At 31.9% G+C, this 27,121-nt stretch overlaps 1 protein-coding gene across 6 annotated transcripts in view; it reads right to left on the minus strand.

The window, feature by feature from the left end:
- The window catches only part of EPHA7 (EPH receptor A7), a 167,390-nt gene that overhangs the window by 84,365 nt on the left and 55,904 nt on the right, over positions 1–27,121 (minus strand). For all 6 annotated transcript variants that reach the window (XM_063097492.1, XM_063097491.1, XM_063097490.1 and 3 more), the window contains exons 4-5: positions 16,221–16,376; positions 15,026–15,361 (exon numbers count right to left, since the gene is read on the minus strand). In XM_063097492.1, the coding sequence (XP_062953562.1) occupies positions 15,026–15,361; positions 16,221–16,376 (492 nt within the window). The remainder of the gene's footprint in view (positions 1–15,025; positions 15,362–16,220; positions 16,377–27,121) is intronic.

Here is a 27,121-nt window from a genome sequence, read left to right on the forward strand (position 1 = left end):
TAAATACGCCACATACAAAATGACATTCAGATTAGCTACACCAAGAAATGAAGGGTGAGTCAATTTTAATATAGCTTTCATGATTACAATAATCTACAGATTTCTCTGATTATGGCATATATGTGATGCCAAATATAATTTATTCACAATATCTAACAGAAAAAAAAATTCTTAGGCACAGTTCAAGGATTTGGAAAGCCTCAGATCACTTTCAGGGTCTGTCTAGTGAAAAAGACTCAAGACCCATTCAAGCACACATAATTCAGGAGGTCTGCCTGCCAGCAATAAAGGCCGAAATTGGATACTTGGTGAGATTAATTACCGAGATAGGGCTTGATAATGCAAGTCAAATGGGAGTGTAATTAAAGTGCACCTTCCATGAAAATTATTCATTGCTGATGGATCAGGTGACAGATAAATCAAAAGGCATTTTAAGAAAGCCTACAGGTTAACTTGAAGCAGGTCTTTCCTCTTTTTAAAACTCTGTAATTGCAGGTGTGGAATTCACTCTTGCTGTCCTATCCTCATCATGATACCATAGGACAAAAAGGGAGATTGTAATGTAAACTATTAGAAACAGAAGCCAATAGAAAAACTATTAGGAATGTAGTTACAAAAGGTCAGCTAGACTGGAACCAGTTGGCTGGCAGCTTTCAGAAGAGTATCACTCTATGCTCATACTGTAATGGGGATTGCAACCATAAAAGAAGGCAAGTGATGAATTAATAAGTTGACTAGTCCCCAGGGTGCAATTCTTACAGATGAAAGGCATGCTGGAGTAATCAAACAGAGTTATAAATTAGATAAATCGAATGGCACAAGATGTATTTTATATCATCATTATTAAATAAAATCTTCCTGGATGTGCTGTTAATTCTTTACTGTCAATATATTTATTTACAGTCTAAGAACAATAAAAAAAAGTGTTTTATAACAACAGCAGGGTAATTTCAGTTACCCAGAGGGATACTAAATCTAATTTCTATGTTGAGTTCTCTTACATATGTTTATTATACACCTAAGAGCAGATAAATGAAACAAAATGTCCAATTAAATGATGGTTATTGGAAAATATGGCTTTACGTGTTACTCATTTGCCTGCTCTAACTAATAACACATCTTGCTTTTACTGACCTATGTAGAGAAAATGTGTAACAGTTTTTACGTCTGCAGAAACAAACAATGTTGCACAGGAAAACCATGTCATCTAGCAGATGGCATATGGAATTCACACACAAAAAAGACAATTACTGTCATAATAAATAATAGTAAAATAATAATAAACTAAGCGTAAAAGTTGGAAACTTTGTTCTTTGGAAAACTTTAAATAATACTGACTTACTATTACAAACACTCAAGTAATTGTGACTTTTCCAACAATTTATACTTTTTTACTTAAACTTGGAAAAAAGATCAAATCTGAATTCAAATTCCCTCAACAATTCATCTCTCCTGGTATCACATAAAAATCATTCAAATTAAAAGAAAATCAAAATTCTAAAAGCCTATTTGGCACTATCATCACCTATAGGCAATGAAAAGGCTAATTACAAATGTTATAACCTAGTTCTAATGAAAAAATGTTTCTAAGGTTGTTCTTAAATAAAAATAAATTTTGCATAGCAGGAAAATTATGTTTTCATGGTGAAAACTCCAGAAGTAAGAAAATTCATAAACAAACACACAACACAGATTTTAGATATGCAAATGTGATATACAGAGTTTGCGTTTGAAGTGCTATAAGTAAATATAAAAAGTATACCTGTCAGAGAATTATCGATTTATAGTTCTCCATTCCTAAAGGTTATGAATTAAAATTAAAAACAGGAATAACAAACATCCAATGTATTTTATCAGGAGACACTGCTCTTTACATTCCTTGCAGGTCCAGTTACTAACTTAATTCCAACCAAACTATAAAGTAAACTATTCATGATTTGTCAGATTAGCTGATGCTTGTCCAGAAAAATGCTCTCCAAAAAGAATTGCCAGGACACTATAATTAAGATCTATTCATCCATTTCATCCCTGGACTGAAGAAAATAATGGAACATCTAAGTAGTCAGACAGCAGTCTAAAGAAGGTCGGTTAGTATTTTTTCAAACATAACACCAGCATTTATTGCAGCAGGTGCACCAGAAGTGACTTACAAATTATATTAACATCTGAGGTTAATTAAAATAGCATCATGAATTTCTGTTCTTTGTTTAAGTAATTTTTAAACATAAAGGAAATGTGACTAAAAATAAAAGGTAAAGGATTATCAATATTAAAAAATACTGAAAAGAGCAAAACTAAAGTTTACAAACTTTTAGGCAATTCTCCAATTTTTTTGGGGGGGAGAGCACATGATATGGAACATAATTTAAAATGTGTGGGAAAAAATTAGGAAGAGAAAAAATATGAAAATGAAAAGGATAACATACTATAACTATATAACTATATATAAATATACAATTGTCCCTTGGTACCCATAGGTGATTGGTTCCAGGACCTCCCAGGGATACCAAAATCTGCCAATGCTCAAGTTCCTGATATAAGATGGTGTACAATTTGCATATACCCTATGAGCATCCTCCTGTATACTTTAAATCATCTTTAGAGTACTTATAATAACTAACACAATGTAAATGCTATGTAAATAGTTACTGCTCTGTATTGTTTAGGGAATAATGATAAGGAAAAAAGATGCAATTTGCTTTTAAGACTATTTTATATCTGTGGGTGGTTGAATGCATAGATGCAGAACCCATGGATATGGAGGGTTGACAGGATATATATATATGTGTGTGTACATATGTGTGTTTATATACATAAATATATAAAACTGGTAACAGTTCTAGTCTCTCTATGAGATATGTGTAAGCAGTCATTTGATTATACAGCATTTGATATTAAGAATGATGATTAATATATTAGAAGAGAGTTATAAATACAGTTTATAGAATTAATATTTTTCCTTTTATGACCTTTATTTCTGAGATTATCAGATTCTCAACCACAAAATTTATGTGAGGCTAAATGTGGGTTCTTGATGATGTCAGGGATGTGAGAAATACGATGAGATGTCAAAACAAGGAGAAAACAAGGTTATGACAATGTATTAGAAAAGAACAAAGGCAGTAATTCTTTTCCAAACAAAATTCAGCCTCATTCTCTGTCTTAGAGTCTTTACCAGTTTGATAAATGTTGTATGAAATCAGCATAAATATTAATCTATTTCAGTTCAGTTCAGCCAGCATTAAGCACTTATACCACACATGCCAGTGTTAGGTTTTATTTTCAACCATGGCAAATACGATTAGAAAATTTTCTACCTCAAGATGTCTAGTAAAACTGTTTCTCACAACTCCAAATTTTCAATTCCAATGGACTTTCTTCTGTCTTCTTTCTATTGACCTCCTGTGACATTTGATTCTATGACCAACCGACTCAGAAAGTTTCCCTTCCTTTTGGTTACTGTAACATCTATCCAATTGGCCTGGCCACTCCTTTTTGTTCTTTGTCATGCACTGATGATATTCTCCCAGCTCTTAACTGTTAGTGTTCTCAAATATTTTCTATCAAACTTTTTAATTATAGCTCCAACTCCTCTTCCCAGGAAATGTCATTCATTAACTCACCATATATAGCCTTATGATTCCTCAATTTGTAATATTTAAGTCCTACCACCCTCCTAATGTCCACTCTGTTAGGGATGTATAAATGCCTACAAAATATATGAAATTAAAAGCAAATATACTTATTATTGTCTATATATGAGGAGTCTTCAATAAGTTAATGGAAAGAATAGTATTGTCTTTTAATTCTATTTTTCCACAAACTTGTACCCTCATACATTTCTATACACATAAATATATCATATCACATGTAGTATAGCCTGACATAACTAGAGTTACAGGTGTTGTATTTAAGAGTATTAGCAACATAAGAATAACACAATAGTAATATGGCTTACCCAGTATCTTTGGTTTTATCACTATATATAATTGTCATTATAAATGCTACACTCAATATTGTACATCTTTCTATATGCTGAAGTTAACAATCAAATATTATTAAAAATTAGGACACTAATTATCTGATGTCAACATGCTATGGATAATTAACAACTGCATGCTTTAGAGCTATGTTAATTGTTTTTCGCAAATTTCCTCTAGTCCTTGTGTCTTAAACAAGGCAAGCAGCTTCAGGTCTGTACGTACATCTCTGCCACATACTTTGTCACAGAACATACATCATCCACTTTACCTTGTCCCCAATTAATTTTGTTGGGTTGCAGCAATTATCTCTCCCTTTGTGACTGACCTCTTTGTAAATGAAGTGCAGGAAATTTGGATAATTTTTTCCTGAGTTTTTACCTCTTAATTGATCCTTATTCATTCAAAGGGAACCAACGTCTTAAAAACAGTTAAATTGAAACAAGTAACAATCAGGCTTTCACAGTTATAATCGACAAATCTGAAAAGCAAGATCTTGATAGTGTTCTCTCCTTTACCCTGTTACTTGGATCAGTTGGTTAAAATTGTTAATGATCCTCGTGGATCAATGTCTTTTCCTTGTAGCTCTAATTTACTGCATTGGTGGATTAGTACAGATTTTTTTTTTTTTTTGGATGGCTCTGCATCATTCCACCAGATTGCTTGTCTGAATCAAATTTGCTTCAATTCATCACCAATGAAGCAAGGAATAAAATAATCAACAATTACTCTCTCTTAACACTGGTACTGAAAACAAATCAACAATGAAATGCTTGTCAATTTAAACACTGTCTCCTACCTTTGTCAAGGCTATGTCCCTCAGCTGATCCAGGGCTTGAAATGGTGTGTATGGTTCAGGGTAAAAAGAGCATAGGAATGGGGACTGGCGGAGGAAACTACATATGTACTTCAAATGTACGGGCCCAAGTTTTTATTGTCATCATCATCATTATTACCAATTCACAATATGTGTATTCATCCACACACATATAATGTATAAAATTACCATCCACTGGCTTTTCATTTTCTGAAACGCAGCTTATTGATTTCTTGATCTTAAATGAAAATTTTCTGAAACTGTCTGTCTCCACAATGCTATTGTTTTAATAACACTTAGAGAAATAAGCACGCAGCTTGCTATATATGAACTAATTAACAACTCATAGATCAAAACCTATTTGTACAGTGCAACCAACTATATGAGGCAACCAGTTTCAGTCAACAAAGGATTAACCAAAAGCCACTTCTTGATTCAATTCATATTGGAAACCTTTTACAAATGTGTTAGTTTGTGTTCTTAGCATAGTAACCCTACTATAAAACACATTTGTTATTTTTATGATTTATTATTTTTTAGTGCCACCAGAAAAAGAGAATGGATTCGATATATATTGAACTAAGGTGGCACCCTAAAAGAAACTGCATATTTTAAGTCCCTTATGTTAACTTGATTTTATGTCTTTTTCCCCTTGAAAGTAAAGAGCAGGTGCTTTGGTTAGTTGCATTTTACTTAAAACAGATTTTCTATATCTCACTTGGACAAACTTCTTTACTTTGAAAGTATAAGTGGTTATTTCCTTATAAATATATTTTAGTGGATGATTTTCAGTTCACTACAATCTCCACCTGATAAAATGAGGAATCTTCTGTTAAGGGCAACACATACAATAGGAATTACTTTACATAATTCCATCATTATTAACTATTCCAGGATAACAGTCCTAATAAGCAGTCATATTTTTCTGAAGAGGAGACTTAAATTTGAAGAGGCTTAAATTTAGCAAGTTACAAATTTAAGTCTCCAAAATATAGTTATAAGAAGTTTTTCATAAGAAAATCTTGAAACAGCACTCACTTCTTAATCATGTAGAAATTCCTAGATTAAAATTGCCAAGAATATGACAAACTTGCTCCAGCTTAAAAACTCAGGGACAAAACTCATAACTAAATTTGTATTGAATATTCTACAACCACTTTCCATAATTTGCTCAATAATGAATTGGCTCTGTAAAAAAAAAAAATCTGTTTTGGACATTGAAAGGAAAACATTATTATTGGTCATTCTGGCACTTACTAATGTACTGAACTAAACTAGTAGTTTTGTGAGGGGGAAAAGTCATAGAAATGCATAAAATTTCTACAACTCCTATTACTTACCCCATACACAAAATGTACATGCCTTAGCTTTCTTCGTGCATATGTAATACACTTTCTTTCAAAATAGTCGGACAGAATTAAATTATCTCAGGTATGAGTAGTTGTATTAGTCTGCATAGGCTGCTATAACAAAATACCACAGACTGGGTGGTTTAAACAGAAATTTATTTTCTCACAGTTCTGGAGGCTGGAAGTCCCCAGTCAAGGTCCAGCAAGATTCCGTTTCTGGCGAATCCTTTCTTTCTGGCTTCTAGATGGCTGCCTTCTTGCTATGTGTTCACATGGTCTTTCCTCAGTGTGGAGGAAGATGGAGGAGAGGGAGAGAAAGCAACTCTCTGGTATTTCTTTCTGTAAGTTCACTAATGCTATCAGATCAGAGGCCTAGCTTATGACTTCATTTAACCTTAATCACCTCCTTTATAGGCCTTATCTCCAAGTACAGTCATATTGGGGGTTAGGACTTCAACATAAGAATTTTGAAAGGACACAATTATCTCCACAGGAGTAGCCCAGCAGAGGTATTCCACAAACTAACACTTACTTCTCCGATACTCATACATCATTATTCACAAAGTAGCAATTCTGAGGCCAAAGAATTTAAGAAAAGATAGAGAGATATTGAAAACATGAGAGTCTACTTTAAATCCTATACTAGATTTCTTTCAAATGTTTAAAAAGAGCCCATTCATTGAACAGCATGCAGTGACTTGTCACCTTAAGTTCAACATAAGCATAAATAGTTCATTACAAATATTTACAAATCAGAAAAGGGTGGAGCTGACAACTTAAAAAGGTAATGGGATTGGAGAACAAAAAGTTGCAATGGCAAGATGAAGGCGTGGGGATAACACAGGTGGCTTAGAAGCATTTCTTTTACATGTTTCAATTTATAAAAGTCATACCACAGCTATATGCTGCTGTAGCCTTAAGCTGCCACACAACTGCAAAAAGTAAAAAATATTTAAACTAAAATTATACAAAACTACCAAAATATTTTTTAAATACTTAAATAATGCATGAAAAGTTGTGTCATGTGTCCTAGGCACTAACAAAAGGATCTCCAATCTTGGTCTCTGTTCGTGCTTCTATATACGGTGTCACATAAAAGTTAGAAACTATATTTTCAGCAAGTTTTCAAAATATAGAGAATTACAAAAGTTTTCAAAATTAAAGTTTATTTGTATCTTTAATCCTTTATAAGATTACGTTAAACATTTGCTCTCAATTTCTACTTAAGTAACAAGTTATGGCTGAAAACTCAATTTAAGATTTTAAATATATCTACAGATTCAAGAACAAATCACAAAATTTCTATACTTGAAGTTATCTTATGTATTCATTGCATATTTTAAATAATACTATGTCATTTAAATTTAATGTTTTCTCTCATAATCTAGGTGATTTTAGGAACTCTCTTTTCATATTACAATATACAAAAAAAATACGTATTCATTCAACAAATATTTACTAAACACCAAACCCTGGCCTAATATGTTACAGGAGGTAGCACTTACCCTTGGCTCGATATATTACAGGACCAGAGAAAACACTATTTTCTTTCAACTGGAAATCTAATATGAAAGACAAACATTTCACAACTAATATGCGAAGAATACTGTAAATATATGAGATACTTACTGTAGGACCATATCACAGAAAGACACAATTTTCTCCCAAACTTCCATTACAAATTTGGGATATGAAGATACTGTGTGAGCACATGGGTCTTTACATGTAAAGTGATCAGCATGTATTAAGCACTCAGTAAGTCCTAGTTGTTAATATTAATGCCAACATGGTTATATGTCCCTTGTTAAAATTTTATTAAAATACTATCTAAAAAATCTTCCTTTATATTTGTTTTAATAACTGATAGCCACTCAAGAAAAAATGTAAATCTATCTCTATGTATATTTTAACATTAATAGTATTACAAAAATACTGAAAAGAATTAAATTTCAGTAACTGTCTAAACTTCCTCCTTGTTAAGCAAAGCCTATGAATTACTAAAATATCCATGGCAAGATTAAATACTGCTCTTTCAGATACCTCACATTTATAAAATAATTAAAAACAGAACACAAATTAGTAATTTGAACAGTTTGCTATCAAAGAAATCTTCTGTTCATTTCTCTGTTACAGATGGAATAGGTGTGTGTATATGATTGATTGTTTTAACATTAACACTATTTCTACAAAATGGTTTTGTTTTTGCATTTTTATCTTTTTCTACCTAATGGTGAAACAACCATATCTTGATTCACTCCACAGAGATTGACACATTTAACCAGCAAATTCTATATAACCAGTAAATTCTCTCAAGCAAGAAAATATATCATGTTTCCTTAAACTATAAATAAAGCTCATAAATTTCTAAGAAATATAAAGAAATACAAACTTAAGTGGATTAATTTATTTTATCTAAAGCACACATAACTTGTATATCCATTTAAAATCACTGAAAAGAGATGATCTAGGTTAATTTATTTAAAAAAATAGTCACAGTGGGTCACATTAATTCATGTGAGTGAAGCAATTTCTGACAAATAAAAGAAATGACTTTTGGTACTATCTTTTTTGGTATAATTTTGTTTATGTATAATGTTATATCATATGACTCTATGGTTATATTTCACTTGGAACATCATATAAACATTACAAATCAAAGAAAGGGTATACTGAAGAAAATATTTTGGCTGAGAAATCAGTTCTGGGCATTGAAAAACAGGGAAATTAGTTAAATTAAGATATTCAGGGCTATTTTTAAATTTTCTCAAAGAAGGACAATAAAATCATACCCAGAAATCAAATACTATATTTATCATTCCTATCTCCCAGAGATTATACTTGTTATTAATATCCGCAGGAAATAACACTTCCTAGTAGATCTGCTTTTCGCTTACTAGTTTTTATTACTGACCATTGAATCAATCTGCAAATTCCCATGTAATGGATTACAGAACTAAGTTCTTCAAGACAGCAGTCTATGACAAGCTTACATAAACATTCTTAATAATTCTGAGGTAAGCAGTGCACTTGATTACAATAATCTGGGTGATTGCTATATAATTTACTGTGTCACCTTGTAAAGGGTTACATACTGTAACCCTCAACTTTTTAACCTGTAAAACAGTATCAATACTTGCCTTATCAACTTCACAAATTTACTTCAAATTTTAATGATATAATGTGTATGAGTGCTATATAAATCATTAATCCATATACAACAAAATTGATGAGGGAAAGAAAATAGTTCTTTTTGAGAGAGAACCTAGAAAGATATCTTTGAAGAGAATTAAGATGTCTCCACACCATAATGACAAATTCTCTGATGCTTTCTCATATTTTCAGAAAATGTCATCTTCATATATTTTTTCCCCACAGGAATTAAGGTTAGGGAGGAGAAACTTTTTTTTTTTTTTTTTAAACAAACTACTGTATGTAATATATCAAGTGTACTGTGGAAGATACACAAAAGTTTAAACTAAGCCAGGGTTAATTATGTCACTTGCCTATTCAGAAACATCCAGGTTTCTCCCACTGTCTATCAGAAAGGTCTATTTTCTTGAAAATAAACTTTCCAACTAGTTCTTTCCACAAATCTTTATTTGTCCAGTATATACCACTATTCTCTAAACTCAACCTGAACTTTACCCTTCTTATTCTTTTGCATGGTTTAACTTGATGAGCTGCCCACATTACCCTTGGTGAAGGACTGAAGAAATGATTTGCCCAGCTGCTAAGATAGCTGCCAGAAAACAGACCTCAGTTCCCCACCCGCTTTCCTTGTCTGAAAAATTACACATTGCTCCTTCCTTGGAAAACCTGCAGCCAATGTCTGGGCAACAGTGAGGTATAAAACTCTCGACTGGAGACAACCACTAGGTACATTACAGGTGGAGATTCCCCATGGAGTTGCATGGGGATTCCACTGAGACCACATCCCAGCTCAACTTCCCCTCTGTTCAGTCCCGCTTCCTTTCCTTTTCTTCCAATGGTATTGATTCCAAGTGCACTCCCTAATAAAACTCTTACACTACAATATCCATCTAGGTGTTTGCTTCTTGAGGAGCCCAACTTGGAAAACTCTTTATATACTCTTTAAGAGGTTTTAGTTTTCATCCTAATTCATTCCCAGTGCTTTCCAGAGTACTATAATAGTTATCAATCCCATTAAAAATATATTATATGCACACATATTAATTAGCTATTGATAATGTGCAGTAAAGAGTATACTGCACAGTGATATTTGTATGATATTATTACTTTGTCCATTTAGATATGGATATAAGATGAGCTCTTAAAGGTCTTATGTCCCAAACCACTCAGTTGCTTTGTGGGGGCTACACAAGTCCAAAGAAGTTATGTGGTTCAAATTTGACATTCTTTTCATGTACATGTTACATTTTAAAAGTACCAAGAACATAGTTTTCAAAAAAGAGTAATTGTTATTATTGCTTTTATTATTATAATTGTGGTAGTACTTTAATATGCACTTTCTTATTCTAACAAATGTATCTAGTATTAATCTATAAACTGGTTTTTATAATATGTAGTCAAATAGTATCATTCCATTTCAAGAAAAATTCAGGTTCAAAGAGGTGAAGTAACTTGTCTAAAATAATGTAATTATGTCATATAATACCAAATCATATGTCTTTTTTCATTAATGTCTCAAACCTTCCAATCTTGTATAATCATTTAATTTTTCTTGTGTAAGACTAGTATTTCCATTGGCTTTAATTCCACAGCATTCGTTGAACAGCCAGTATGCAGAGAGAACTGTGTTAAGTGGTGGTGACACGGATAAACATGACACAATTCCTGACCTGAAGGATAACTGGTAACTCCCCTAAGTCTCTTTGGAGAGTACTATATATATTATAATTTTGTACTGTCTTTTCTAACAAAATTAAAAATTGTTAAATTGCTTAAATAATCCTAGAGTAAATAAAGATTTTACAGAAAGAGACAGTAATTTTTAGGTCATCTTTTTTTATTAACTTTCATACACCTGCAAACAATTTTTATGCTATAGCACTTGGTCTGTGGAAGGAATGTGGTGGCAATCACAATGTTTTAATTGGAGGAGGAAGGTGGTCCTCATGAGGGCCTAGAATATGACTTACTTGTCTTCCACCTGGCAAAAACACATCCATTCTGAAACTCTAGATTGACTGGCATCTTTTCTGAAAGAGAGATAAATCATTCTTTCTTCAGGGTTTCCATATTTTGTTCCCAATGTTGTTCGACAGCATGTATTACATTATAGCCGAGTGTCCTATTGTTAGATGAGTTTCTAAATATGTATCTGCTAAAGTATCAAGTCTTCATTAGGAGAGAACTATTCTTGACCTTCCTATCCTCAGCATCCCCCAAGGTTCTTGACACACACTAGATACTTAGCACAGTTGGCTAAATTAATATTTAAAAAGTAGCATTTAGAAGTCCAATGTGCTATCCATTGCACCACAGAGCCACCTTAAAAGGTAGCATTTAAATAGTCAGTGCTTAAGAAAGCTTAAGTAATTAGAGAGCCTTCCACACATGAGGATCATAATGCCATAAATCAAATGTATATGCTTTCCCCCTCACTTACATATTTAAAAAATGTCTCCAATGCACATAAGCTTGATCTCAGTGACTTTAGACTTAATAGGTTGATATAATTCCTAACAAATCAAAATGATAATAGCAAATTATATGCATATGTATGTCATGTGTTCCTGAGAAGTAAATTCAAAAATTATATAGCTGTGAATATTCATATATTGTTTCCCTATACACGTCTCATATTAAAGCTAAAATTATTGATTTAAATAGGAACCTTCAGTCTTAAGATAATTGTTGACTAGACAATAGTTATGTATTTTTCAGGCCAAATAAAATTAATTTCTCCCTCTGCCAATGTTATAAATACAATTGCCAGTTCTGTGCTTCCATTATTTTCTCCCACATCGAAACAGATAAAGATATTGGTGTATTTTGCCTTGACAAGTTCCCAAAGAGTTACATATAAAGATGACTAATCAGCATTTATTTTGCTATTCACTGTAATAGCATCTTTATGACAACAAAGAGTTTTTTTAAGTTTAATATCACCTCATTTAATAAGATAATACAGGAAGGTAGATAATTATTTTATCCCCATTCATTCATGTGGATTTTTAGGGATCCACCCATAAAGCACGTATCTTATATTGGTGGACTAGGAGCTAGAACTCAGGTCCTTTAATGCCAATGTCCCTACTGTTCCCTGAGCAAGAGATAAGGGGTGTTCAATGCACTTCCACTTACACAAACACTGGTATGAGGTCTTGAGCTCCAGACTCCAAACATAACAGAAAAGGAACTACAAAGTACACATATTACTTTTTAAGCACCAGCTGATTATTTTCTATCTTTACTGTCTATTCCTTTCCAAATACATCCAGATAGTCTCAATAAACCTTTTTATAGTAGGCATCAGTGGATTGCTGATGAGGGAAATAAGTGGCCAAAGATCCAAATTTAAATTAATTATTGAAGTGATTGCAGCATAAACTAGGTGGAAGTGATGCTGTTTGGTAAATGAAGAATGAGAATTTCAAGGGTTATTGCAGGTTTCCTCGGATAATCATAATCTTGGACAGTTTAAATCACTACTCCCTTTAGAAAGAGCAAACATATTGATGATGGAGGGGAGTTGGTATATAAATGCAACAGAACAATAATCATTAACATTTGAGTATTCCAAATTTCCTCTGTTAAAAAAATAAAACTTTAAAAATTACCACAGTATACCTTACATATATGCATTTCATTTTGAAAGTAGAAGAAGCTAATGGTGTAAATTCATAGGTTTCAGCATTTGAGATATAGTAATGACTAAGCAATCATGAATTAATATTTTAATATGAAAGTACAAACCTAGTTTGGTTTTTTAACTTCTATTTGTTCTTTAAAAAACATTATATTTACTCTCTTTATTGAGGTATAATTTATATAACCATAAAATTCACTCATTTTAAGTATACAATTCAATATTTTTCAGTATATTTACAAAGTTGCGTAACTATCACAATCTAATTTCTGCACATCTAAATTACCCCCTCCCCAAAAAACTCTTAAAAAAGCAAAAAAGAAAACCCAAACAAGCAAACCTAGTTTGTTCTTAACCAGAAAAGAATCAACACCCAAAGATGTTTTACCAATGTGAGATATTTGATTGAGGAATTTATGGAAAATCTATGGCCTGTTGAACCTGTGTAGTATTAACTTGAAAAATTAAATAGACATTTAAAGAACAGATAAAATAGATTACAAACGTGACCAATTTTGCAAACTCTATTTGTGGTATCAGATCAGCATCTTCAGGTTGTACTCAAAAATAAATTAAAATGTTATTTCTTGATATCCACAGGAATAAAACAGTTATTCCAGCTCAGTAGATCTAAGAGTTTCTATTAATACTTCCAAAAGATAGCTCTAAATGTCAAAATCATAAACCTAAAAGGCTTTAAACCAACTCACTGCAAAGTTATGGTGACAAATTTCAAAATAAAGTAATATTTTCATTTCATGACCAGAAGATTTTTAAAGAATGGTTAATGGTATAAGTATTGTTTATAACATGAATAAGTCCAAATATCAATTAAATTAGTTATTTCTTTTATCCAGCTATTGAAGATTTAAATTTCTGTTTTACCTCAGATATCTGCTCTTACATGGGAGAACCAATTGAAATAGCCTTTTAAATAAACATTGGAATGAAACCTTTAGAATAAGAAACCACTAATCTGTTCAAAATGGTAAGCATAAGACTATATGCATAGTTTTCATTCCGCAGATATAATTTAAATAGATAACATTTTATTAAAATTGGCATGGAAATAAAGAATAGATTAGTTTGTGCCCAGGAATTTGGGATACTAGTTGGCTTTAGACAACCAGCCAAAGACCAAGAGGACCTCGTTATGAGCCTATCATGATGCTCACACAACTTGGTAGTCTAGTGCAGGTCTAGTTTTATTACAATGATAACACAGCACTTGGCTGCATCTACAGCAGGTTCATTCAGCAGCAAGAATTTTTCAGAAGGTTGAGAAAGCCCCCAATTTCTGAAACTTCCTTCAGTAATAAGATTTTCCTGAATGTTTAGAATGTCTCCAGTTTCTAAAACTTCCTTCCCAATTACTATTTCCCAAACCATATTTACCAGAAGTAGGAGGAGGGCATCTCAGATGCCAGTAAGAAATAAGTGAAAACTGCTTTAAGCTAAGCTACAAGTTCACAATTATTATGGTTATGCCATTTCTTTTGAAATAATCATGAAATCTGCCAAGTACTTATTCCAATATTATAGAAATTAATACGGTCGCAAAATTACTGATGAACTTAAATTTCCCTCATGCAAATTTAAATACAGACTTGTCATACTCATGAATTATAAAGATCATATTTTATGTAGTAAAAAATTGGTTAACATTATGTGAGACAGTGCAGCCAGCTCCGTCATTATTCCTAATTACCATGTAGATAATGATCATAATAAGCATTTACGACATACACATACACACAAATGTAAGAAATATCCTATACCTCATTTAGACCAATATTTTCACTCTCCTTCTCTAGATCTTTCAACAGAGTTGTCTGCCTTAGAACAGTCTTAACTGATTTACAATTTATCTCCTTTGATTTCTCCTGCCAAATCTCTGGAGATGTTAATGAATATAGTAATGGTTTAATGGGTGACAGGAGAAATAACAAGGAAAAGTTAAAGGTGTTAATAATCAACAAGCTGTAAAAATTGAGTTCTGTGAGGCAAAGTTAACTAAATATTTGAATGAAACACTCCATTTATGCAGTCACATTGTTCCATCAGTGAAGATAAACACAAAACATACCTGCTTGACCAGTGGTGATACTGACAGCCGCAAAGAGCCTCTGGGATCGGCTTAAGTCAGAAACTCCGTTTACAGCTTCAACTTCAAAAGTATAATTAGCGTGGGCTAGCAGGTCCATGACAGTGACATAGTTATCCTCTAATCCAGTCTGCTGGGGCATGTATCCAATGTTACTCCCACAGGGAACACACTCGCCCTGCTCCCAACTGCACCGCTTACACAATATTCTGTAGGTCACATCATTTCTTCCCCCATTGTCAGCAGGAGGACTCCATTCCAAACTTACTGTGGTTTGGTTGATGTTGAAAATGAGGTTCTGTGGTGCAGATGGAGGCCCTTTGGAAACCAAAAATAAAGAAACAAATAAACAAAAATGAAAAAAAATACAAACATTTAGGATAAAAGGATCTGTGAGGCATTAAGCTAGAGGCTCAATTACCAAAGAGAAAACTAATTGAAATGCTTTCTTTCACATAAACATTTCATTACCTTTACTAGAGAAGCCTTATAAAAGCCTCCCTGAATTCACTTGGCAAAAGGCTTTATTTATTTTCCATTTAATATGTCAAAACGAAAACAGGATAACAACTGTCTTTGTACTTTTGCCACAGTCTTTAGCTATTTTTCTTCCAAGCAATTAAAAAAGAACAGTTAATGCACCTAACAGTTAATGCAACAACAACAGTTGTTCATTTATTTAAAAATAGTTTTCCTTTTACCCATATAACAGAGAATACATTTATTCATTCTTAATGTAGTCAGGAATGATTTACAGTAATGTCTGGGATTGGCTTTGGATTTGGGTCTCTCAAACATTTATTAATTGAAGCACCAAAGATATGAGATTTGCTCTATTTAGTGATCAAATTTTAATTCAGAAACCATTACTTTTTAATCACATTTCATATCCATGTAAGACTCTAATAACTTTTAATTTTATTTATGATTCCTATGACATGCATGTAAAAACGTTATTAAAATGGATCTTAATTTTGCAGACATAAAAATTACACTGAAGATGATATATCTATTTTATATTATTGTTTAACTTTATCTGTTAATGGAAAAATTTAAGAATATTTGAGAATAATTTTATAATGTATTCACAAATTCAATACCTATCTCAGTGATGTCACAATGGTATAAATGAATGGAAGTGATCTGAAAGTCCTTTACTTTCATATTATAAACTTACTTGTGCAGGCAACATACGGTGGGTCAGATGGAGCCCTGTAATACCCATCTTCACATTCACATCTTGAGGAGCCTTCTTTATCAGAGGAACTGTGAGTTGGACAACGAGAGCACTGAAGATCTTGAGAGGAAGATTTGTAGAATCCACGGCCACAGGCTGGGTATGCAAAAGAAAGTAAAAATAGGAACATAAGAGCAAATAGACCTTCTTTAAAAAAAATTTTGGGGGGGTAGTATTTAACAAAGAATAAAATATTAAATTTGATTTGTGAAAAACTTTATAATAAAACATTTGTCTCAGTGTTTATGAATAAACAAATGTTATGATACTACATTTTAAAACAAATTAATAAAAACAAAATGATGCAGCAAACTTATACCTACGGTTGGTATCAAAGTCTATAGCACTACACTGAACATGAGCAAAATTACTTAGACAAAATCTTCAGATATTTAATTCAGATTTAACTTTTATTTCAACATAATTAACTTTGTTCATCTACATTAGCACATTTCAAAGTTATGTTTTCTTAATCTAATGTGGCTGTACATTAACTTTTTATGTGTTACAGTTAATTTTTTTCATGTTGAAAAATATTAATATAATTTTAATTACTGGACTAGTAATAATAGTGATGTAAAAAAATTTCACCTGAAAATGACAGAAATACATTCCCCCCAAATTTTGAGGAAATTCAAGATATAATTTCAGCCAATTTAAGTTAGGAGGCAGACTGCTTTCCACTAAATGAAATTTGTTACTAAAAATAATAAAATCCTATGAATAGGAGATGCCTTCCCCACAAGAAACAAGGGGACAGAATTCAATTGTAAATAGATTATGACTCTTTTTTTCCAATACTGAGAGAAGTTAATGGTGCAGTCACACTAACACAGCAACTGCTATTGGCAACGAACAATGATACACAGAGAATGTCTCTGTCACCTCCTAATGAAGTTGCTCTTGTTCACATAGATTCTTTTATTAAATCAGGTAGCCATGCACCATTTAATATTACTGGACATTTTATATTTACATTTATCTTCAATTAAAATTCAGCAAGCTGAAATTTCATTATTTCAACAATTTTTATTAATTGATGATATTAGATATTAAATATATTGAATAAATTCAATGTACCCTTCATATTTATTAAATGAGTATCTAAGTTTTGGTGACCTTCATATTTAATAAAAATTAATAAATCATAGTGAATATTTAACATAATTCTATTTTAACTTTTAATTTATTATTTGCAAGTTGATTTAATATTCTTTAGTTTGGTATTATTCAGAAAACTAATTATATTGTCATTCTTGCAGGTTGGGAAGCAGGGACAATCCTGTCTTCCTGAGAAGGCACAGTTTCCAGAAAAAAGTTGAGTTACTCTTTACTTTTGATCATATGATGAATATTTAATGCATAATTCTGATATATTTGAAAGCTCAAAATCATCTTTCGGACTTCAAGAAACCAAAACTGCTTTATATAAACAGAATAGGTATTTCAGATAGCTTATAAACTTAATTTAAAGATAGGTTAGATTGAAATAGATAGGTAGATTAGATAGATAATTGGACAGACAGAATTATAACCATCTCAGAGTAAATATATGATCCATTACTGCCTTCAGAAGCCTGTCTGCTACTTTGTTTAGTTGGCTTCTCAATTCATAGAAGAAAGCAGTCACAAACACATTAGACAAAGAAGCATAACGCATCTTCACATGTTCTCAGTAGGAACTGTTATAAATCTAAGGCAAAGAGAGGATAATGAGGTTGATTACAAAATATTACAATAAAAATATAACACCTTAAAATACTTCTAAGGATGTGATCTTGCCACATAAAAGAACGGTTAACTTGTAGGAAAAAGGATTTAGCTTAGATTACTCAGGGTAAAAATTCTGCTTTTTAAAAAATATTCACTGAACCTTGCTTTATGTATTGTCTGTAATTTAATGATCAGAGATAACATCCTTTAAAACAGAGAAGGCAATGCTTTACTCACCGCCCCCAAAATAAATAAATAAATAAATAAAAATTTTTAAAAAGAGAGAGAGAAAAAGAGACAGAGAAAAGCGGTGCATGCTGACAAATCTCTGATGATATTATGTGTATTACTTACATTTTACAGGGGGAAGAAATTAGGAAGCAGGGATATTGGGGACCACAATGGCAACATGATTTAATATTTACTAGATAAAGCTTCCAGAATTAGTATGCACTAAAATAATACCTACTAGTGAAATCCCTCAGAATTCTCATTCTCCCATTGCAAATAAAAGTCTCTAAATAAAGGCTTATTCCAATTTTTCCCACAAATAAGGAAGTGCATTTCTTGCTCAACTTACATGATTTCTAGAATATATATAATACTTAATGTAGAGAAACTTACAACTCTTATCACTCAACTTTCAAATTACATTCAATTCTTTTAGCCTTTTAACAGATGGGAAAACAGATTTGAAGCAAAAGTAACCTGAGTTCTTCAAGTAATTTCATTTGTCTAGGTTAAAACTGGATTTAGAATACAGGACTACTGACACTCAGCCATATGCTATTCCATCAGACTTTACTGCTGAATGAGGCAAAGTTTGGCACTTACTGGGTCTCAAGGGTTTTAGCATCCCTCAAAATTAATTTTCAAAGGATCCCTATTTTCTTTCATTATACACTTTACTAATTTACAGCTATTACTTTAATCAAGAAAACTGTGAAATAATATCCTAGCATACCTTAAGAAGAGGTATTAAATATTCTCAATTTTTCACTACAAATTTGGCCACTGATGGTGCCTGATTATGAAAATAAAATTATGAAACACATATATGACTATCATTAAATAGATAGAGGCAATCCCAGAAAAATGTGGTTGTAAAAGTATTAACATTTTTTCTTTGAAGTAATAATCTGTCTCAGTTTGGATAATATTGAAAATAATAAGTTGTAACAAGCCAGTTTTTATTTAACCTCTACAGAAACTATCAATTTAGAGTTATTAAAAGTAAGAACAAAATCTTTGGAGCAATGGTGTTAAGAGTAAAGCCAAGAACATGCAAAGGCAAAAACTGTATCTCTTAGGATAATAGTGAGCAATTGGTTGGTAAAAGGTTGGAAAGGAAGTAACAGATGATCCTAAAATTAGAAATTGTGGTAAGATATCTACATGAAGTAGCTAGAGGCAAATATTCAACAAGATAAATTGAGGTGAAGAGATATATCTGAGCATCACAGACATAAGGAAGAATTAGATGAGCTCTCCCACTACTCCCAAAAAGGCTACATGGAAATTCAGGCAATTTCTCCTTTCTATAAGTGCAGCTGGTTTTCCAGAAAGTGCTAGTAAAAAGACTTTACAGGTATATGCCTTTCGAAACTTCGAAGATAAATTCCCTTTATACATAATTATGAAGTATACAAGAATAATTTTCTAGGAGTCATGCAACAGCAGTTTTACAAACTTTTCTTTGCTTTATTTCTCAACTTGTTCAATAGCATTTGAACTCAAAGCAAATATCAATTGATATATTATGTGCGCCACTGTAAAGTCAGTTAAAATTAAGAAAAATAATATTTTAATTTCCTGCCTTTTGATGTTTTTTTTTTTTTTTTTTAACTGAACATTGTTTTAAAAGTAATATTTCACTGTATTGGTGAAGACTGGGGATCTGTATCCTCTTTCATAAAAATAATGTTTCTCCTATTATTTTAATAATAGCATTTTTCAATGTTCCTCAAAGGCTTGGAATTCATTCTTTTGGCTGTTCTTTCAGTCCTTAGGTCCTTAATGAATAAAATAACATAAATTCATTATCCTAAAGCTAAGAACTGCAATCTCATAAGATTTCACATGCTAAGCAAATTTTCACCTAGTCTGTTCTTTAAATGAAAATCACTAAAGAAAAAAGGAATCTAGGAAACACACAAAATTTCTGTATACTAGACAGTGACAAAAATGATCTCCTCCAATATATCTACTATATTATAATACAATATACTATAGAATTTGCTATATTATTTAGTGCAAAATAAATGTAATTTATTATATTTAATTTCAAACATTTTTAAGTAAGCATATATTGTCCCCATATAAAAAAACTGATTGAAATATTTGGCTGATAACACCAAGGTCCAGGGTTCAATCCCTGTATCAGCCAGCAGCCAAAAAAAAAAAAAAAAAAAGGGATTCAAATTCTTTAACAAAAATCAATAGGGTTTCCCATTTATAAATTATTTAAGAATAATAATATTGCACCAAAATCTGAACACAAAGATATTCAGATATACAAGAAAGTTGATAATAAAATATTGTATTCTGAATCTTAATTAAACTCTCCTAACAATCACATATTCTATAGCTGTCTTCAGTGGATGTCAAATGTTTAAGCAATGGGATGCTAGTCCTCTCAGACTACACTGTACTTGATGACACAGTCAGTGGATCAGGTAGCAGTGTAACAACTTTGTGTTCTTTATAAGCAATCCCAAAAGCCACCCCCAAACCCACAAATTTCCACTTCTCTTTAATTAAGCTAAGCAATTAGGTAAAACAGAATATCTCTTCCTGCTGAATGAGAGTGCACATACCCAGCCATGCCCTCTGTTTATATTTCTAAGGACCCCTTTCTCAAAATCTTATTGTCCAAGAAAATCGACATACCTCTAGAGTTCTTCTACCGTCAAAAAAGATTTCCTGATCTTCAATGGGCTCATTTTTTGGAAATCTTAAGCTCCAACTTTTATCTCAGACATACTTGGACACCATCCTGGACAGTAAGGCACTGATAATCCATATCTTAGTCAGCCATCCTCCATGGCTGCACATTAAGGAAGCTTTGAAAAGACACTAATGCCTTGACTCTATCACAATAATTGAATCATTATTAGGGCCTGGATATTTCTACGTTTTAAAAGTTTTCCAGGTATTCAGAACCAACATCCTGAAGGTTCCAGGTCTTTTGTCAGACTACCAAAGTCTCTAAAGAATGCATCATAATAAAATATCTCCATTATAAGTTAGATAAGATATAAAAGAAAATAAAAATGCAAAAAATTAAAATCCATTAATAAGCTGTGGAAGATGTTAACATTAATAAAGCATACAATAAGCCAATCAAAAAACAGGCAAAGAATCTGAATAGATGTTTCTCCATGGAAGATATACAAATGGCCAATAAAGATACTTAACATCATTAGCCACTGGGGAAATGCAAATCAAAACCGCTCACGCCCAGTGGGATGGCTATAATCAAAAAGACTGTAACAAAGGTTGGACACAATACAGAAGAACTAGAACTCTCTACACTGCTGGTAGGAATGTAAAATGGTGCAGCCTCTGAAAAATACAGGCACTTCCTCAAAAGGTTAAACATTGTTTCCATATGACCCAGCAATTCTACTCCTAGGTATATACCCAAGAGAACTGAAAACACATCATATCCACACAAAAACCTGTACACTAACGTTCATAGAAGACTTATTCCTAATAGCCAAAAAGTACAAACAAGCCAAATGTCCATCAATTAATGAATGAATAAATAAAATGGAATATTATTCACCAATCAAAAGAAGTTAAATACTGACACACGGTAAAACACGGACAAATCTTGAAAACATGCTACGTGAAAGAATCTAGTCACAAAAGACTACATATTGTATGATGCCATTTACATGAAATATTCAGAATAGACAAATCTATACTGATAGACGGTAGACTGGTTATTTCAGGGGATGAGGCAGTGAGGAAAAATGGCAAGTGAATATTAATAGGTGCAGGGCAATGACAATGTTCTAAAATGGATTTGTAGTGATGGTTGTAAAACTCTGTGACTATACTAGAAACTACTGAGTCATATATGTGAATGGATGAATTGTATGGCATGTGAATTATATCTCAATAAAACTTATAATAAAACCCATTAATAAAGCAAGTTTAATTGAGAATATTTAACTAGTCAAATGAAGAAAAAGTGGCTTTAAAAAATTATTTATTTATTTATTTATTTAGAATATTCATGAGATACAAAGCTAATTGTCACCCCTCCTACCCATGATGTGAGGGCCAGATTCATACTGGGGGCATACAAATTTTATCTTGCTACATCAATTTGCCTTACTAACAAATATTCATCTATTTTTATGAAGTTGTATTTAGGAATAAGAAATTACTTGTGAACTATTAAAAACTATTGGAAATCTATTGTCAATATATTCTTATTACTCATTTGTTAATTTGGTGGATATTTTTAGTTTCAGTTTATCTTTTATCTGAGGAGTAGTAATTTTGTAACTTAAAGGAAGTACTGTTTTATCAATATCAAACTTATACGTAGGGGATTTTTTGATACATTATAGAAAAACACTTAGCTGTGATTAAATATCTGAATAGATCTTTAAAAAAATTTTTTTTTACTCACATTACTTTGCCATAAAAAGACCGGTTTCCTTCCCCACCTTACTCCCATTTCTCCTCCCCCATGAGCTAACTGAATACAACTAAACTCAGCTTCCTCACGTCTTTCTCTATTTCCAGACCAGTGATTTTAAGCAAAACTGAACTTTTTCTGAAGAAATTATGTATGTCTGTGTGTAAAATGTGAGGCTTTGCAGATGTTTCCGGCCACAGTTATGCAGCTGCAAAGAGTTTATTAATTATGAACTATAAGTGGATTGTTCTGTAATTGAAACTTTCTGGGCTTTAATATTACCGTAGAATCTACATCCATACGTAGTTAGGGATTCTAATGGATACTGTTATTTTATTTATTGCAGGTGGACATTTTACTTAATTCAGAAAAAGCCAATTGTTTCCATAGGAGCTTTCAAATATTTGCTTCATATTAATATCTATGCTTCTATAAGGCAAAAAGGAAAGCACAGCTTGTAGAAATAGTACTCCTACTGCTCAAAGTGCTGACCTAATCTGGGATGGACAGATCCAGAATCTGTATTTTAATCCTATTGACAGTGCCTCAGTGGGAATAATTACAAAAGTATGCCGGCAATCCAGACCTCCTGTCACCAATATGTTATGATTTTTTACATTGAGAATGAACAGTGGGCAGGGAGGATAAAAACAATATGATGTAATGAGTGTATTATAATTTTGTAAAGCACCGTCCACATAACCCAACAACTAACCTGCAAGAATTTAGAAAAGGAGCCACATAGCGTATTAAGTTTGTGATAAGAGGTACTCAAGTGTCTAAAAATAATTTGAGGATTTTAGAACTAAAAAGAAAATTCACTTCAGGGCATTATTACTATGTGTCTGTGTTTGTTATTTATTTGCATTATTTAATTACATACTTAATTTTTTATTGCTAATATATAGTGGGAAAAAAACAGATATAAAACAGGAATATTTTAAAAGTTTTGATTTTAAGATTTAGAATGTAAGATGAAATAAAACAAAGCATTATGTGAACAAATTTTTAATTAAATTATCAGCTGGGAACATGCTAAGAATTTTGCTGAGGTCTGGTGATAAAGCACTCTATTTTACCAGAATATCACAATAATTATAGTATCATTACCAAAATAATTTAAAAAAAAGAAATGTCTTTAGAACATTTTAGATCGATGTTGCCTTCTTACTTATTCTACTTTATAAATCTTAGGTATGTTTAAAAAGGTAATTTGATACAGTAAAAGAGAACGGGATTTTAACTCAAAAGACACGTTCAAACCTACTCCACCACTTAACTAGCATATAATTGGGCAAAGTCACTTCACATTTGGCTTCCATTTCCTTGTTTCCTTGTTATTAACTCCAAAGTGCTATGGATATAGTAGTCACTTTTTATACAAGGGTACTTCAAAAAGTTCATGGAAAGATTCAAATTATCTTTTACTTCTGTTTGAAGTACCTTTTTTTTTCTATTTGCCCAATAACACAGTAAAATTATCTAGCTGTTAAACTACCCTACAATTGTTTTAACTGAAATGCTACCTTTAAAAACATATATTTCTACCTCCCCCACCATTCCCAACCCCCAATCCTGGAAAAAAAACCCATATATAAATGTACAGTGACTTTTAGTGGTGCCTCAGCAAGAGTGTGAAAGACAGGTTCTAACAGGGCTGTCCTATGTCTGCATGACATCCCTGACAGTGCCTGCCACTGCCTGTCAGGGATTCCTCTACCCAGGAATTCATCTCTAGCTCTCACTGGCCATTGTTGCCAAACCCTGTCTGTGTTCCCAAAGACATGCACGTTCATTTTGGTTCATGCACATACGGATCCAGAAAAGGAATTTTAAATCATGTAAATTACTACAAAATTAACACCTGTAAAAGGAAAGATTCAAAATGAAACATAAACCCTTCTGGATCTAAATTCTTATGATTTAGGTAATCCCACTGGAAAAGAACTAAAATAATATTGATTCTAATTCAAGTCCATAGCAAAACAGTATTATTATGGGGTTCCCATGGACTAAAAACACTAAAATTAGAGGAAGATACCTTAACAAACATTATATTAGTTTAAGTCACTAAAAAAATGTGGCTTATCCATGATACAGAATTATCTTAGTCTACTAAAAGGTGTCCTTGAGGACATGTTATGATGAACAAGAGGCTGCAATAAGGAGAGTTCTCAAACTGTAACTGCTGTTAGGAAGATTTCAGACAAGGGGCATAATTTACTATAGCATTTATGTTACTGTCAAGATTATTTTCAAATATTTCTCTTATATTTATTATAACACCATAAATTTTGAAAATTCAGTTTTACTATTCATTCTCATTATGAAAATATACTGAGAAAGGTCAGTCTCGACATATAAAAAATCTAAATTATATGAGTGATAATTCTTTCTTTTAAAAACGAGTACTCATGTTTTTACATAATAATTTTTAAAACAACTTTTCTCTAAAGATAAAAGTCACATTTTGAATGACAGACATTGTGCATTTCATCACATAGGGTCTCACATCAATGATCCTAAAGAGGCAGTATGGCTTATCTTTTGTATAAATTATGAGTTTGGTTTTTCCCTCCAGCATTTACTAGCTGTGTGACCTTTGCAAATTTGCTTAAGTTCTCTTGAGTCCAGTTTTCCCATATCCAAAACAGAGAAAACAATAAGACTTCCTCATAAGACTTGTGAATTAGAGTACATAGTTCATGTGAACAACTTAGCACAGTTCCTGGAATAAAATAAGCACTCAATAAATAGCTAACTACTATGATTATTTTAAAATATTAATTTCTATGCAAAAAATTTTGATCCCACTTTAGTTTCTATCTCTGATAACCTTGGAGCCACTTCCCCATTACCAGATGTGTATATAAACAAGAAGTGCAAATAAATTATAAACCAAATATATATATATCTAAACTATTCATTCCCTAGCCAAATAATTATTGATTGTGTACCATATATAAGACAGTGGACCAAAAAGGTATATCCGCTAAAAAACAAATATAATGACCTCTAAGTATTATATTATCTTTTTGACCACTAGCTGCAAATGGTATGGATAGTCAGTTGATTACGAGCTTAAGCTAATTAAATTTCTGATATTTTATAGAAAATTATGTAAACAACTTACAAATATTGTGCCCTAATTTGTGTCTTTTACAACTTAATTATCTCCTATTTCAGTAGTGAATATAGACTCTAAAGTCACCTTTCCTGCCAAAGCTGCAGCATTTCATCAATGTGAAGTGGGAAAACTACTCAGCACAGGTAGACGTGCAGGCAGTGTGTATAGGGACATACTATTGACCCATTATATTTAAACTGGAGAGCTATTTGTGGCAGTTATTGGCTTGTTTTTAAATGAGGCTAATGGTAGATCTGGAAATATCAGAACATACTGCAAGGGCAGGTTACTTCAAGTTCACAAAAACATCAACTGGACAAGAGAGAAATATGTATATAAGTACAAATATCTGAGATTTCATTATATTTAATAAATATTTAGTTCAATTTAAAGGATTAAAATTAGACGATTTTGTGAGTAATTCATCAATAATTTTTCTCCTATAATATACTTAAATCTACATATTTGTAGAAAAAAACTTGCAAAATCCATAGCCAAAAAGAAAAAAATTAATTTCATCTAATTTCTTAAAATAAAGAGCAGTCCTTCTATGCAAAGTAGTCCAAGACATGGGCTTTTCACCATCTGTTTACTGCAATAATTTTAAAAATGATTAAAACAAAATCATCAGTTAAAGCAATCTTTCTAGCTATTTTGTAGAGACTGTTTTCCTTATTTAGTCAGTTAAAAAATGTGGATCAATACTAAGTCTTCTGAAGCAAATAACCCTAAAGCAGTTTAAGACAGTTTAAACATGTGGGGAGATAAATAATCATTTCTGTTATGTCAGTAGAAAAACTTCTGAAGATAATAAAGAGATCAGTTTACCCTGGAGCATGACATTTTAAAAAGATGCATCAGGACAATGAGGAGATACACTCAATCATTAAGTCTTAGAAATAAAAAGAAAATAACAGGCAGAATAAGTCCCTGCAAAAAATGAATGTTGTTGAGCTCAATCCTTTTTCACAAAAGGAAGCTAGCTACAAACAAATAAATAAATAAATAAATAAATAAAATAAAATAGAATAAATCCAGACACACACACAGTTGTGAGATAAACAGTACTGTTAGAGAGAAACAAAATATACTAAGAATTTTCTGGCTCGATTTCCATACTTTCTACTCCTTAATAATAGGAAACCAGTTAATTAATTGTTAATTTTATCTCCACACCAAGCAAATAATCTGACACAGGTCTATCCATATTCTATTAACTTTGCATCCACAGCATTTTGTAAAATGAAAATGGAGGTACAAGTAGAATATCACTTAATTATGTTTTTAATAAACTCTTCAGGAAAATTAGCTACATTACAAATGTAAAGAGACATCTTATGTAGTTTA

Source organism: Cynocephalus volans, chromosome 5 (assembly GCF_027409185.1).
Source record: "Cynocephalus volans isolate mCynVol1 chromosome 5, mCynVol1.pri, whole genome shotgun sequence".
NCBI lineage: Eukaryota > Metazoa > Chordata > Mammalia > Dermoptera > Cynocephalidae > Cynocephalus > Cynocephalus volans.